Source organism: Falco peregrinus, chromosome 3 (assembly GCF_023634155.1).
Source record: "Falco peregrinus isolate bFalPer1 chromosome 3, bFalPer1.pri, whole genome shotgun sequence".
NCBI classification, from domain to species: Eukaryota; Metazoa; Chordata; class Aves; order Falconiformes; family Falconidae; genus Falco; species Falco peregrinus.
In genome coordinates, this window is record NC_073723.1 from 48,914,594 (window position 1) to 48,927,807 (window position 13,214).

General features: G+C 40.2%; 1 protein-coding gene across 1 annotated transcript; it reads right to left on the reverse strand.

Annotated features, from left to right (window-relative positions):
* Positions 1-1,974: 1,974 nt before the first annotated feature.
* On the reverse strand, positions 1,975-11,493 carry MRPL15 (mitochondrial ribosomal protein L15). Its single transcript, XM_005240757.4, has 5 exons — positions 11,334-11,493; positions 8,815-8,972; positions 5,998-6,163; positions 5,331-5,454; positions 1,975-4,097 (listed from the first exon to the last, which is right to left on the reverse strand). Exons 1-5 carry the CDS (start codon positions 11,430-11,432, stop codon positions 3,760-3,762), a joined length of 885 nt encoding a protein of 294 aa, XP_005240814.1. The 5' UTR covers positions 11,433-11,493; the 3' UTR covers positions 1,975-3,759.
* Positions 11,494-13,214: the final 1,721 nt, after the last annotated feature.

Here is a 13,214-nt window from a genome sequence, read left to right on the forward strand (position 1 = left end):
GCCACCATTTTATTCATTTATTCCTGTTTAGGAATCAGCGAATGGTACGATCAGTTTTTGGTTGTTAAACATGAACACTAAATATGAAGTATAATGAATTAAGCACTAGCATGACTTTGTTGTACATAAGTGAAATGGAAAATGCATCTATTTTAACTTGCTTTATTTCAAGTCTGCAGTCAGTCACCTGCAAGTATAGCATTGGAAGGTTGCTGTTAGTAGAGTCTGTCATAAGAAACAGAATATTTCTAATTATCAAGTTACGATATAACAAGGTATATACTTGCTCAGAGGCCTTTATTTTGATTGCAGTCTCACATTTAATCAGTTTTATCAAGGAACTATTTAAAAGTATGATGTCAATAAAAATTGATATGGCTTTCAATATTTTATGGCACAAATAACATTTCTTTTCCTCAGCTACTTGATAATTCTTTTCTGCTTACAGCAGACTAGGTGTTTCTTGCTGTGTAATACACTGTTGCATATGAAAACCCCCTATCAAAACAGGATATCCAAGGCAATCATTTCTCTCATGAACATGAAAACATTATACATATTCTTAAGTGAAGAGAATGGCCTGAGATGCCAGTGCTGGCTTACAGTCTTGCATCAATGAGCCTAACCCTCACATAATCATCAGTCCATTGGGAGGCTGCTTATTAGGGGTTTATTAGAAACCTCGTCAATAACTCCTGTTTTTGATAATTCTGTATTGGGTCGCCAGGAGATTTGCGTTCCTGACAAGATAAAATGAACAGGAAATCCTCTACAGCCTTGCCACTTTTTTCACTAGTAAATAAAAATCATAACAACCATTATGAAATACTAGCTACCATAAACAGAGAAGGAGAAGAAAAAAAAAAAAAAAAAAAAAAAAAAGACAAGCATTGCATATTTTAAATAAAGCAACATATAGCCCTTCTTGCCCTCTCCAATTACAAGATGATAAAAGATCACCTTTATAAAGTAGAATGACCGGATTTTGCGGAACGTGGCTGTTTTGGCTCCAAGGTATTTGTAGTGTTATAGTATCAGAGCCAGGATACAGCTGCCTTGTGACTAAGATGTCGTTCACTGAATAAGTGCTATCCAATCCCTCAACGTCACCAGACATCTGTTTCCTGTTTTCATTCTTTCTTTCACTGTTATCATTTTATCCAAGTTACCCTTTCACCTGAAAACCATTTAGAAACCTACCGAAACCAGCGCATGCATGCGTGTGTGTATCAAAGAAGTTGATTTAGGGAAAAAAATTGCCAAGACCAATTTGTTCATTTTAATACAAAGAGCAGGAGTGGAAACAAAGTTGCTTTCCCCCTCTTCTCCTCCCAAAAATACACAATGATACATAAACACTTTTGTCTTCTGGTCTTCACTAATATGACTAACTTCCTTCTTCACTTCCAGTTAAGTAGCTTTCCTGTTGAGTACCACCACCTCCACAAAATACAATTGTGAATTGATTCATAAAAACAGAAACATTATGGCACAAATAAGGGAAGGCAATAAATACTCTTCCCCCCGCTCCAACTCCTTCCCAAATGGAGGCAGTAGTATTGTAATAACAAAAAGAAAGAAAAAAAAAGGTTAAAAAAAATATATTGCTTGTCATTTAAGGTTCCAAACCAACAATCATCAGGATGCAGAACAGGATACATCTAAAGTGAGAAAGTTATTTACTTCACATTCAAGTTAGCACTAGCTATACTTTTTTTGGCACATGGTGTTATTCTTAATGTGCCAAAACAGTGTTGTGCACCTTATAAAATATGAATGTTAACGCCACTAAGACTGAATTCCTGTTATTCACAATCCAATTTTATATTGGTGTTGTTTTGCTGTTTCACCTATACTTAAACCACAAGTCAGGAGAACAACCATTGCTGATAGCATCTAACACACATTAACAACAAACAACAGAAGCTGAAAAGTAAAATTGTCAAAAATCAGTGACTTTCCAATGTTAATCTCTGGATTTCAGGTTATTTAATCAGCACAAGAATAGAAGACTTGTTTTATTTTGTTTTGTGATTACAGATGTTCATGTTAATTGAAAAGGTAGTTTGTTGAATGAAGCAAAAATCTGGGTTGGTTAACAAACACCAACAAAAAAATTCATCTGCCTTTTCTTATTCTCTGAAAGAAAAACAAGGTATTTTGTAATTTTTTTTTCTTTCCCCCTCCCCCTCCATGGCACACCAGCAAAATACAGGTGTCATACAGGAGAAACAGGAGATTCTGGCACTCGGAGGGCTTTCCCTAGGAGATGGGACGGTTTGGCAGCTACAGGAAACTGTCAGTAGCACTTCCAAGGGCACAAACAAAAATTGCAAAGCAAGACTTCTTGTGTTCTGGTCTTCCGGCCTGTTTCCTGCACCCTAATAATCAAATTATCCCTACTTTAAAGCCAAATTCAGCTTCCATAATTACATGAACTTTAATGAAGCATCTCATTAACTTCTGAGGAATCAGAGCAAATTCTGGTAATTAATTTCCTCTCTCATCTTTCAATTTACTGCTTGGTTTATCATCCGAAGTGCCCAATCCTAAGCTTCTGCATGAAACCTAGAATACTCTTGCATAGTAATAACACAGTATTCTGGAGAGATTGATAAAACAAACATTTGCTGGAAAATGATTTTCAAGAGTATATCAAGTCAGAGTTAATTAAAATACTGCTTCCCATAAAACCAATCTGTTCATAACTTTTCGCAAAATCTAAATTCATTTGTCCGCTGTTACATATGCAAACTGTGATCAAGCTGAAAGCTGAATCCTAATTGTGCACTCTGTCCACCACATCCCCATCTACAATCCCCACCACAATCTACTGTCACTGTCTTAATATTCATTGATTCTGGATTCTGCTATGCACTTTTATTAATGACATTATATTTGTGTCTGGACAAGTTTTAAATTTTGTTTGAATAATAAAAGCCATTGATTTAAGATGGCCATCATTTTTTCCCCTCCAAATTTAGATAGAAAGTTCTTTTAAACTGCACAAAAAGTTTAAAAGTCCTTTTAAACTTTTTTTTAAACAAAGTCTCTTTTAAACTAAAACTGCTGTCTTTCTCAATTCCATCTGAAAGAGTAAGACAAAATGAAGACTTCTTAAGCTCTAGAGCTATTGATGGTAGTGGCAAAATCCAAAACATTGCTATGGAATTGAAGAGGTTAATGAATCCTTCTGTATTTTGTTATTTCTGGTTGGGTTTGTAATTTTCCCCATCCAAAACCAGATGGTCTATCTCTTAGAGGTATATCAAGATATAATTTTCCAAAACATCAATTGTAACATTATGTAATATGATTGTAAAACTAATACTAATTTTATACAGCCATGTTTCAAATTTTAAATTGACGGAGGGAAAGATATTAACTAATTTTTAGGTCAAGTTATTCTTTGAATAAGCTTTGAATGAACTTGTAGGTCAAATCATCCCCTGAAATAAATGCAACTTGGAAACATTCTGTCTGAAAAAAACACAGTCTCCAAACCCTGGCAAATAATCACAAGAGAAAGTGCCCAAACACACATTTATGTCAGAGTCTATGCTGTTTCCAAATGTGAACTTTTCATACACTGTGTTATGAAAATAAAGAAGTCAAGAGCTACACCAGAAGATTACATAAACAAAAATTTATGTTTTGCCTAGTATAACAGGAGTCTTAAAAAAACCAAACACCACTTCATATCCATTATTTCATACCCAGATGTTTCCTGTACACCTGCAGTTGTCTCCAGTGCTGAATTCATGAGCTATAGTATTTTAACAGACTCTCATCAGTTGGTTTTAGAATTTTCTTGTCTGCCATGTTCACGATCCATCCTGGAGCAAGACCAAAAAATATCTGTCTGGGATCCTTGCGTGAGCTTAACATTTTGAAGAGTTCATCCTTAGTTATGTCTGGTAAGACATAGCCGTATTTCTTGGCAAGTTCAAGCCTGGCTTCTGCAACCTTAGATGGATCTGCCAGGTACCCACGATTCCTGGCATCAGTGTAGTAACGCACTAGATCTTCAGGTGGAAGCATTCGCTTTGGAATAGGCTGGCCACGCAGAAAAAATACTACTGGCTTACATAAAATTTCTGTGGGCAAACATGAAAGAAAATTAGATAGTATGCTTTACAATACATATTTAAGAAGGTGTCATTTAATATCTTTATTTAGTACTTTGTGCCACATAAATTATTGAACTCTTATTATTAAAAAGTATCAAGCAGAACCCTGTATTTCTTGGCTTAAGTTATTCTTATTCAGAACAAGATAGTGGTTCATAAGTTTCACTTAACCAAACAAACAACTCTGTTTTAACTGGTATTTATAATGACAACCTGGATGAATCGTTACTTCTAATGCATTTAGAATACCTACTTTGGAAAGATACAATAACTAAAATAGATGCCTTCATATATTTAAAGGACTGACTTCCAGGTTAGAAGAAACACATTTGCACGGCTATTTACATAGTGTACCAACAAATGTCAAATGTAGTGTTTCTATAAATATTTTTAAATGAAGAATCAATGGCACATGCATCTATCTAGCCGTTTGTGAAGACTATCTTCTCCTCAAGTTTTACTGAATTTGGCAAATTACACTCCAGATCCTTTTAACCTTAGTATTTTTATTGTTTTCTGGACTGGAAAAAAAGGACTTTTATCACTCCAGAGTAACACATTTTGCAAACTAAAAATGTCTATTCCTCTTGTTCTCAGCCTCATTCACACATGAAAGCTCCATTATTGTCAATAAAACCTGCATGAATGAATATTAGGCAGGATGCAGCCTCAAGCAAAGCAAAGCCTCATTCTTCAGTGAAAGTGTTCTGAAAACAATAGCCATTTTGACTGGAATGATTCTGAGCTTCTGTAACTCGGTTATTTCCTCACTTCAACTAGAAAATTATTTTAAATTAAAACCAGAAATATCCACAGTGGGTTTTAAACCTAATTCTGCCCCCCCCCCCCCCCCCCCCCCCCAGTTTTCTTAAGTATTATTAAACACATGAGAAAGTTGGAAGACAAATATTCAAAGAAACAATCTTTTATGAGTTACTCTGTTTATAAAGCTACTTGGATTTAATTGGCTGACTGGTAAATGACTGCTAACACTGGTAGGGCTGAACAAGCAAATGGTTAATAAAAGCAAAACTGAATGCATTACAGTTCAACATTTGTGTAACAGTGTGCTGTTGAAGCTTTTAGAAGAGAAAAAGTGGATGATTTTCCAGAAGAACTATATTTGAAACTTTTATTTGGATCATTTAATCTTTGCACATTCAGAGAGAAAGAGAGGCAGAAATGGAAAGGAATTCTTACCCAGACTCCTCGGATCATAAAATGCTGTTGTTACCACACCTCCATTTTTTTCTATGGCTGCAATTGCTAATTCAGATGCCCTCTGCACTTCAATATTTACTTTTGCTGAAAAAATATCAGCGCCCTGTAAATTTCAACACAAATCAGAGTAACATTAAAATGAGTATTTTAGGACATACACTTATTCCTCTCTGCAAAATTTTAAGAAACGTGAAATCCTGCAAAGTATTATGATTTGTCTGTTCCCTGCATCAAGACAGGTAACCAAACTGCTCTCGCTCAGTCACCCAGATTGAATGAAAAAAACCCTTTGCCTGTCCAAAAAATATTCACACATTTCTTTCAGCATATTCTAGTCTTCTGTTGTCAAATACTTTAACCTCTTGTTACATGCTTCTTATCTGCAATTTCTGTAGTGTCTCAGGTCTTAAAACATCATACTGGGGTTTCGTTTGTTTTGGGTTTTGGTTTGTTTTTGGGGTTTTTTTTTTTGCAAATCCACAGTGCCCTCTAGCGGGGTTATCATCATAACATCCCACAGCAAAGCGATTTAGAAAAGCAAAGTTGCTCCCAAAACACGAGAAGGACAACCTGACTGCCTGGCATGGAAAAACAGAAAACCCAAGCTTTTATACTGCCCGAGGTAATAAGCATCTTGCATGTATACCTCCTCCACCAGCTGGACGCCATAATCCCTTTTGAGAGGCTGCACTGTTACACCTCTGGCGTTAGTGAGCTGTGTTAAGTCAATTGGCTGTGTGGGGTCAACTCTACCCAAATCGATCAGGTACTGCAGCCTCTGAAGACTGAGCGGTTGATACTGCCGTCTGAGGCTGGGGAGAGGAACACAGAAAACAAACAAAACAATGAAAAATTTCAAACACTGAAGCGTCAACAGGAACTAGTTAACCAAGGCACAACACATAATATTTTGTTTTCTACCTACTCTTAAAATTACCAAGTAAGTGTTTAAAATGCACCTATCCATAAACCAAAATTTTAAGTTTAATTTAATGCAAATACAAGCCCTAGTCACAGGCCAAGACTCCATTATGCCTTCAGGTTGGTCACACACACACCCCCTCCAATATATTAATTATTTTGCTGTTGCTGAGCTCAATTTACTCCAGAATACCTCTCTACTTGTCGACTGGTTTAAGGAAGCTAAAAAGATGAAGAAATCAAAACGTCAGCATTTCTTGGTAACTCAACTAGATTCTAAATAACTACCTTCTTCAAAGTGAGTCCAGCTTGGTAGCTTCACTGAAAATTTCATTCAGGAAATCCAAGCAAAAAACCCTAAATAAACCACAATCAAAACCAAATATAGCCTCTCCTCCCATACAAATTTAGTCAAAGACTATCTGCCCAACCCTGTATGTGCTCCTGCATAGTTTACCTATATCCAACAAGATATTTTAGTCTATTACCACTGTACCTGACATCTCACAAGTACCGAATGGAATGTTCCTCAAAATACCACAAAGGAAGAGAAGTATCAAGAAAATGCATACTGACCCATACCCCCAAAGGAAGTTGGAGTATTTTGTCAATAGCCATCAGCTTCAGCAGAAACTACTGCATTTTATGAAGTTCTAACTTTACTACACAAACCGATCCTTAGAACAGTTTTCCCCATCCCAATGTCTATAGCTACTGCACATAACTTACACTGATGCTCAAAGCTTTCTCATACAATCGGTTTGACCACCACTACAGGAAATTTGTGTGTGGTAGCAGAAAAACTGAGAGCTTATCTCTGTTATTGGCAAGCTAAATAAGAAAGAAAAACAACAGAATTTACACCATCAGACAGCTCTTAAGAAAGGAGAAGTTCAAGAAGTGGAGGAACACTACTGTAGACAGAAAGAAGGAGGTGAAGATAAACAGGCAGGGACATTGCTCAGCATACTCCCATCCTGCCATGATAGCGCCTCTGAAGTACACTTTCAATGTTCACTAGACAAACATTTACAATAGATGACACTGAAATTCTGCAAACATTGAAAAGAAATTGGAGTATTTTTTTTTGTTTCCAAATGCTGTCAGATCTGGTTAAAAACAGCAAGACCCTACTAATTTCTTGTCACTGCAGAAGCCTGGATTTTTGCTATTGGTAATTCATGAACTCGTAACCACTGTTAACACAAGACGCTCAGTGTCTGCATTCTGCAGTGTTTCCTTTGTAGGACTGCAAATCTAAACTCTTGTCTTCAGCTATGGAAATTTTTTCTCATTTACTCTTGAGAGTAACTTAAACAAACAGGAGGCAATGACAGTACTTGGAAATAGAGTTTGAACTTCAAAATTAGTAAGACTCACAGAGAAAATGTTTAGCAACCAGTACAGGTCTGCAAGTTATACTGCATGCATAAAGAATGCAAATATAAAAATGCACAGCTATTTGATGAAGTTATATCAGCAAATGAAACATGAAATCAACCTGCAAGTTTAACAATTCACAAACACACACATATTTATCTTTTTATTCTTGAACTGTCTGCTAAGTGTGGCATGTTTTGCCTGTAACAGCACCATACAGGTACAGAAGTTTTCACGATCATACCTAAAAGCAACAAAATGATTACTGACCCAGGTAACATACATGCTATCCTAGGAAACAAAACCAACTTTAAACAACAACAAAAAATTAAAAACCAGTTTTGTAATCATCAATATAAGTGAAGGAAATTAATAAAACACCAGCATACAGCTCTCCAGCTAAGAACAGTGACTGCAGACAAGACACGTTAGATGAATAATTTTAAAAATTAAAAAGCTGGAAGATGGACACAGAACAAACAAACAGGGTGTGAAGAGGACAAAAGCGTCAAACCAGTCCCAGCACCTGAGGAGAACAATGGTGAAAGATGACTTCATGGCCTCATCCAGGAGATTTGATATTAAAGAGCTTGTTAAAATCCTAGGTGGAACAGGTGGAGTACAGACAAAGACTGCAGTGTTGCAGGACTAAAAAAGTAGAGTCATGAAAAGAAGCAGAATTGTTTGGCTAGCAGCAGATCAGAGCTTCACATGAATAAAGCTAACAGAAATAACAAAGCAAGGCTTTGCATTACACTTCCGTGCTTAACATGCTCACTTGAGTCAATGGGCCTGTTCCCAGTCAGTTCAGCATGTTACCTGCTGTGCAGGCAGGCAAAGAGAGAAACAAACATGTACAGAGGAGTGGTCTCAGAGAAGAATCGCACTCAGCTGTAGAAGGAAGGGTAGCCTGCTACAGATGCAGGATTATGCAAAGAAAAGTACAAATAAGCAGAGCTGTGAAGTAACAGAAAATGAGTGAATTCATTAAAAAAATAATCTCAGAAGAAGTGGGAGATGCTGTTGTTAAGGAAGCTAACAATCTGAGAGGAATAGCTCACTTTCAGTTAGGCCTGTTTTGGCATATTGGCTTCTAGCTTCAGAAGGAAGATCAAGAAAAGCAGACAATGATCAATTTCCAGGTAAATGTGAAGAAACTTACCTATGTCCCTCATTAAACCCATATTTTGGTATGGCCAAGTAAAACGGAGTTTGACCACCCTCAAAGCCTAATCGGGGGCGATTTCCTCTTTGTCTTTCTCCTTTATGACCTCGACCACACTTCCTACCTCCATATCTTCCACGGCCACGTCTTCTCTCCTTGAAAACAATCAATGATACATTGATACATTTAGTCAATGATTTTGGAGATAAGCATCTCTAAAACATGATTTCAGAGATATGAACAGCTAAGCAAAATGCTGATCCTTGAGGAAAAATTAAGAGATAGATCCATTTGATCTTACAAAGTTTTTCCCATTTAAGCTACCATTTACTGGAGTGTGAACACATGTGGAAGGAGCAATGTCACATTGCTAACCAGTCTCTTATCTGCACAACACAATTCACACATTTGTTATTTTCCAGAGTTCCTCAGTGTGAATCAGTCACTAGAGATATGTGAAGCAATGCGTTCTGAACAGTATTTGTACTGCTTATAAGCTAACTTTTGTTAAGTTGCAGCACAGTCACTGCTGGATCAATAACAATGTAAATAATTATTAAACAGGCTACAGTAAGCCTCTTCAATTTCTCTTTTTTTTTTTTATTCAACATTCAAATAACCAAACTTCAAGCACCGTGATCCCACAAATTGCTATATGCAGTTAGACTGCAGCCAGAATACTGAGTAAAACTCAGGTCTGAAAACTGCTCTTTACAACATGGTATTTGATTACTAGCCTAACACCGTAAAGACCTAAAATTTGCTGTTTCATGCTCTTTATTGTGTCCGTAGGTTTTCCAAAGTTATGGAGTACTTAATGTGCACTGAAATATTGGTACAAGAGTCAGTACAGACATACATCAGAAGCTAGACTAGACTATCCCAGTCACCAAAGGAAGTTGAGTTGTCCCCAGCCCACGCACTATGCTGCTTTACTCAGTGTCTCTTGTGCTGACACAAGCAGTTGTGGGGCCCTGTGCTGGACAGGTAATGGAATTAAACTAGATGAAACCTAACTTTCGTCTAACTATTTTTCTGCTGGTTTAGTTCCCTGCTTTGGCTCACTGCACAACCTCTAGCAGTGGTAGGAAATACACAGCAGGTGTGACCACCTGGTGGCAGAGGGACACCCACCCTTTCTGGCAGTTGCTCATCACCCCCCCCAGACTGCACCATGACTTTAGTAAATACAAGCTCACTGACAAGGAATGTAATCAGTACATTGACCAGATTTTAGACTGTTGGAGGAGCCAATCAAAATTTTTTTATACAACTTCTGTTTGTGAAGACAAATGCTGTTAAATCTGCTTATTTGAGAATAAGGCTGTCTGACACCAAAATCAAAACAACCAGACAAACAGAGCTGAGGTCACTTGTACAAATTCTAATGGAAGACAAACAGCAGCAGCATGGGGAAAACATTGCTCATTTCTTAGATGGAGTTGCAAGTTACTTGCTAAAGACTGAATGAGTGTACAAAAATTTCTACTTTCAAGATTAAAAAAAAAAATAATGTTCTCCTAAACCCAACAGATACCTTGAAAAACAGAGTCCCGAGGACAGACACTGGCAGGTAAGCATCAGCTCCAGTAAATCACAAGTTCAGACTATCTCTCAACTTCTCAATGCTAAGCTTGAAAATACCATTTTGGAGGCTGGATTAGTTTGAAAAACCTTAAGAATCACCACTCCAGCACTGAACAGTGCTACTTCTACCTTAAATTGATCCTGGCCAAGATGGACATTCACATCTCCAAGTGAAGTAACCTGACAGCAGAACCCCAACAGCTGTAGGGGGAAGAATTTCCATTCTGTTGTCTTGTCACAGGTTTATGGGGTTACCGCTATGCAGCACTCACCAGCTCTGTTGGCATCTCTAGGGAGCCCTGAGCACTGACAGGGAAGTGCTGCAGGGACAGTCCCCTGTCAGTCCCCTATTCGTACGACTTTAGCCCTTTAACTTCATCCCCTGTACACAGATATCCGACACACACACCCCAGATTGGGTTCCTCCTGGTTTCTTTCCTTTATTTGTCTATCACTTTACAATGAGACAGGGAAGATTTAGTTTTGTTTTTGAGAAAGCAATAGTAACAAGAAACGGTGGCTGGCACCACAACCCTTTTCCTTTTAAACCTTTTAACCTTCCTTGCCTTTTCTGGCATATTACCCCATCCCATAAACATTCGTTATTCCATACTTTCCTATTTCCACCCGCCTTCCAACAACGGCCCCGAGGTTTCGCTAGGATCACCCATCAGCCAAGTCCTCCGAGAGGACATCCACGCGCACCGGCTGTAGGGCACGCAAAGGGCAAGAACAGGGCCAACACACACTGCAGTGCCACCCGCTGCCACAGGCCGCTCTCCTGGAACCTGCCACCATCTCCCCAAAGGCCCTGTGACAGGCCCCGAAGAAACCGCCACCGGGGCCGGGCATGCCCGACGACGACGTAGAGGCCCGCCGCCGCAGGGAAAGCGCGCCCGCCACCCACCCGACAAGCTGCAGGCACTCACCCGCTTTTTGGAGCCCGGGCTGGGCCTTAGGTTGGCCAGACTAACCCTGGGCAGCGACCGCAGCAGCTCCAAGGCCTTGGTCCCGCCATTCCCACTCATATCCGCTCACCTCCCAAGGGCAGCACTAAGGGTGGCGCGGGCGAGCTGCTTTACGGCAGAACCGTAAACCGCACCTCCCGCGCCCTCCCAACAGTGTCGCGCAGCCTGCCCCGCCGGCGGGGCGGGTGCGGACGGAGGGGGGCGCTGGCTCCGCCGCTCCAGCCGGCGCCGGGGTCACGGGCGCCCGAGGCGCGGCGCGGGGAGAGGCGCGGCGTGCGCGGCCGGGGCCGCCGAGGGGCGCGGTGCGGCTGAGGCGTCCTGCGGGCCGGCGGCGGGGCGGGATGGAGCCCGGCTGCCCTCCCGCGTCCCGGCCGGCCGACGGCCACGCACCGCCGTCCTGGGAGAACGGGGAAGGCGCGGAGGGTTACAGGTGAACACGGACCCGTCCTTTTAGTCGTGCGTTAACTAAGAATACCAACGGATTAGGCGTAGGTCCCAAACCGCATTTCGTTTTCCCGTATCTGCTTTTCTGTTCCTCACACAGATCTCAGCCGAGTACTTTAACGCCAGGCCTCGCAAACCGCCAGCCCGCACCTGAACACAGCTGGTGGCAGCGCGCAGAGCAACTGGAACCACCGTGCCCTGCGTCAACCAAAAACGTTTGAAGGTGGATACTCACTGGAAACGTGCATTATTATTAGAGGCTTTTCCTTGTACTGGTGCAGTACTTGATCACTTCAATTATTTTAATCCAAAAAGTGGACCTACTGGAAAATCATACAGCAGCTTCAATCGGTACATTGGTCGGGTGGGAAGTCAGGTACTCTCTGGTGGAGGGGGCATGCCGCTGGTGGAGGTAGGCTCACTGGAGCGAAGAACTGAATTCTAGAAGCTGCTGCTGAGAAGTTACAGAGCAGAAAGGCTGGTTCCCGTTGTGAAAGTCACTTGATGCTCCTAAGTGTGATACCTGCTTTCAGTCCTGAAACTTGTTTGATGAAAACCTTGTTCCATGTTGAATGTCTGCTTCAGGTTTCATCTTGGAGAAAAGGTCAGCCAATAGCTCTGCCAGTTCTGAGAGTAAGTAGGGGTGAAATGGGAATCACGTTGCAGAAATTCATGTTTCAGTATGAAATCTGTATAGCTTCTTACCCCCTTCAGAAAAGATTACTAACAATTACAATGTAACAATACACATGAAATGCTGGTATGCACAACCATCTTACCCAAGTCCCTTTTGGTCACTAGGACAGAGAAAAATACGTAAGTTTAGAGTATGCTTTGCCTTGTAAAGCTGTCACTACACTAAGCAGAACATTGAAATTAGGTAGAAAAGTATCATTCCTAAGATAGATATCTCACTGTAAAGAGACAGCCAACTTACAGGTCTTTGAAAGATTCATAATTCAGATGTTTTCAGCAATTCCTTCGGGATTTCAGCAGCTCAGTTCTTTGAACATTTGTAACTGGCAGACTGCCCCATGCCCACACAGGCCATCCCACTACTGTGTGATTCGCCTATGCGCAATCCATGCAGAACTCGCATTTCTCCAGTGACCCTGAGCCATGCTAGCAGCCACTGGGAATTCAGGTAACATGGTTCCAGCTATATTGGCTAAAAGATTAAAAGTTTGATTTAATTATGAGCAGATTACTGATCTCCTAGCTGGAGGTTCATCAGCACGCCACCTTATGGAACTGACGTTTATGTGGTTAATAGCACGGTAGAGAGGGAAGACAAAACTTTGTTCGTGTCCCAAAAGGATGTTCTACAGCAAGAGTCAGGTTCAGCATACTTGATAAGCACCTGGCATAATGTGAAGCTCCTAATTAGGAATCTTTTAT

Bases quoted from the DNA above. Each gene is read 5' to 3' on its own strand.
- MRPL15 (XM_005240757.4), bottom strand. From the start codon at position 11,432: ATGAGTGGGAATGGCGGGACCAAGGCCTTGGAGCTGCTGCGGTCGCTG. The intron at 6,164-8,814 runs GTAAGTTTCTTC...TCCTCTCCCCAG, and splicing joins GGGTTTAATGAGGGACATAG to CCTCAGACGGCAGTATCAAC. The intron at 5,455-5,997 runs GTATACATGCAA...TGAAATTTACAG, and splicing joins GCGTCCAGCTGGTGGAGGAG to GGCGCTGATATTTTTTCAGC.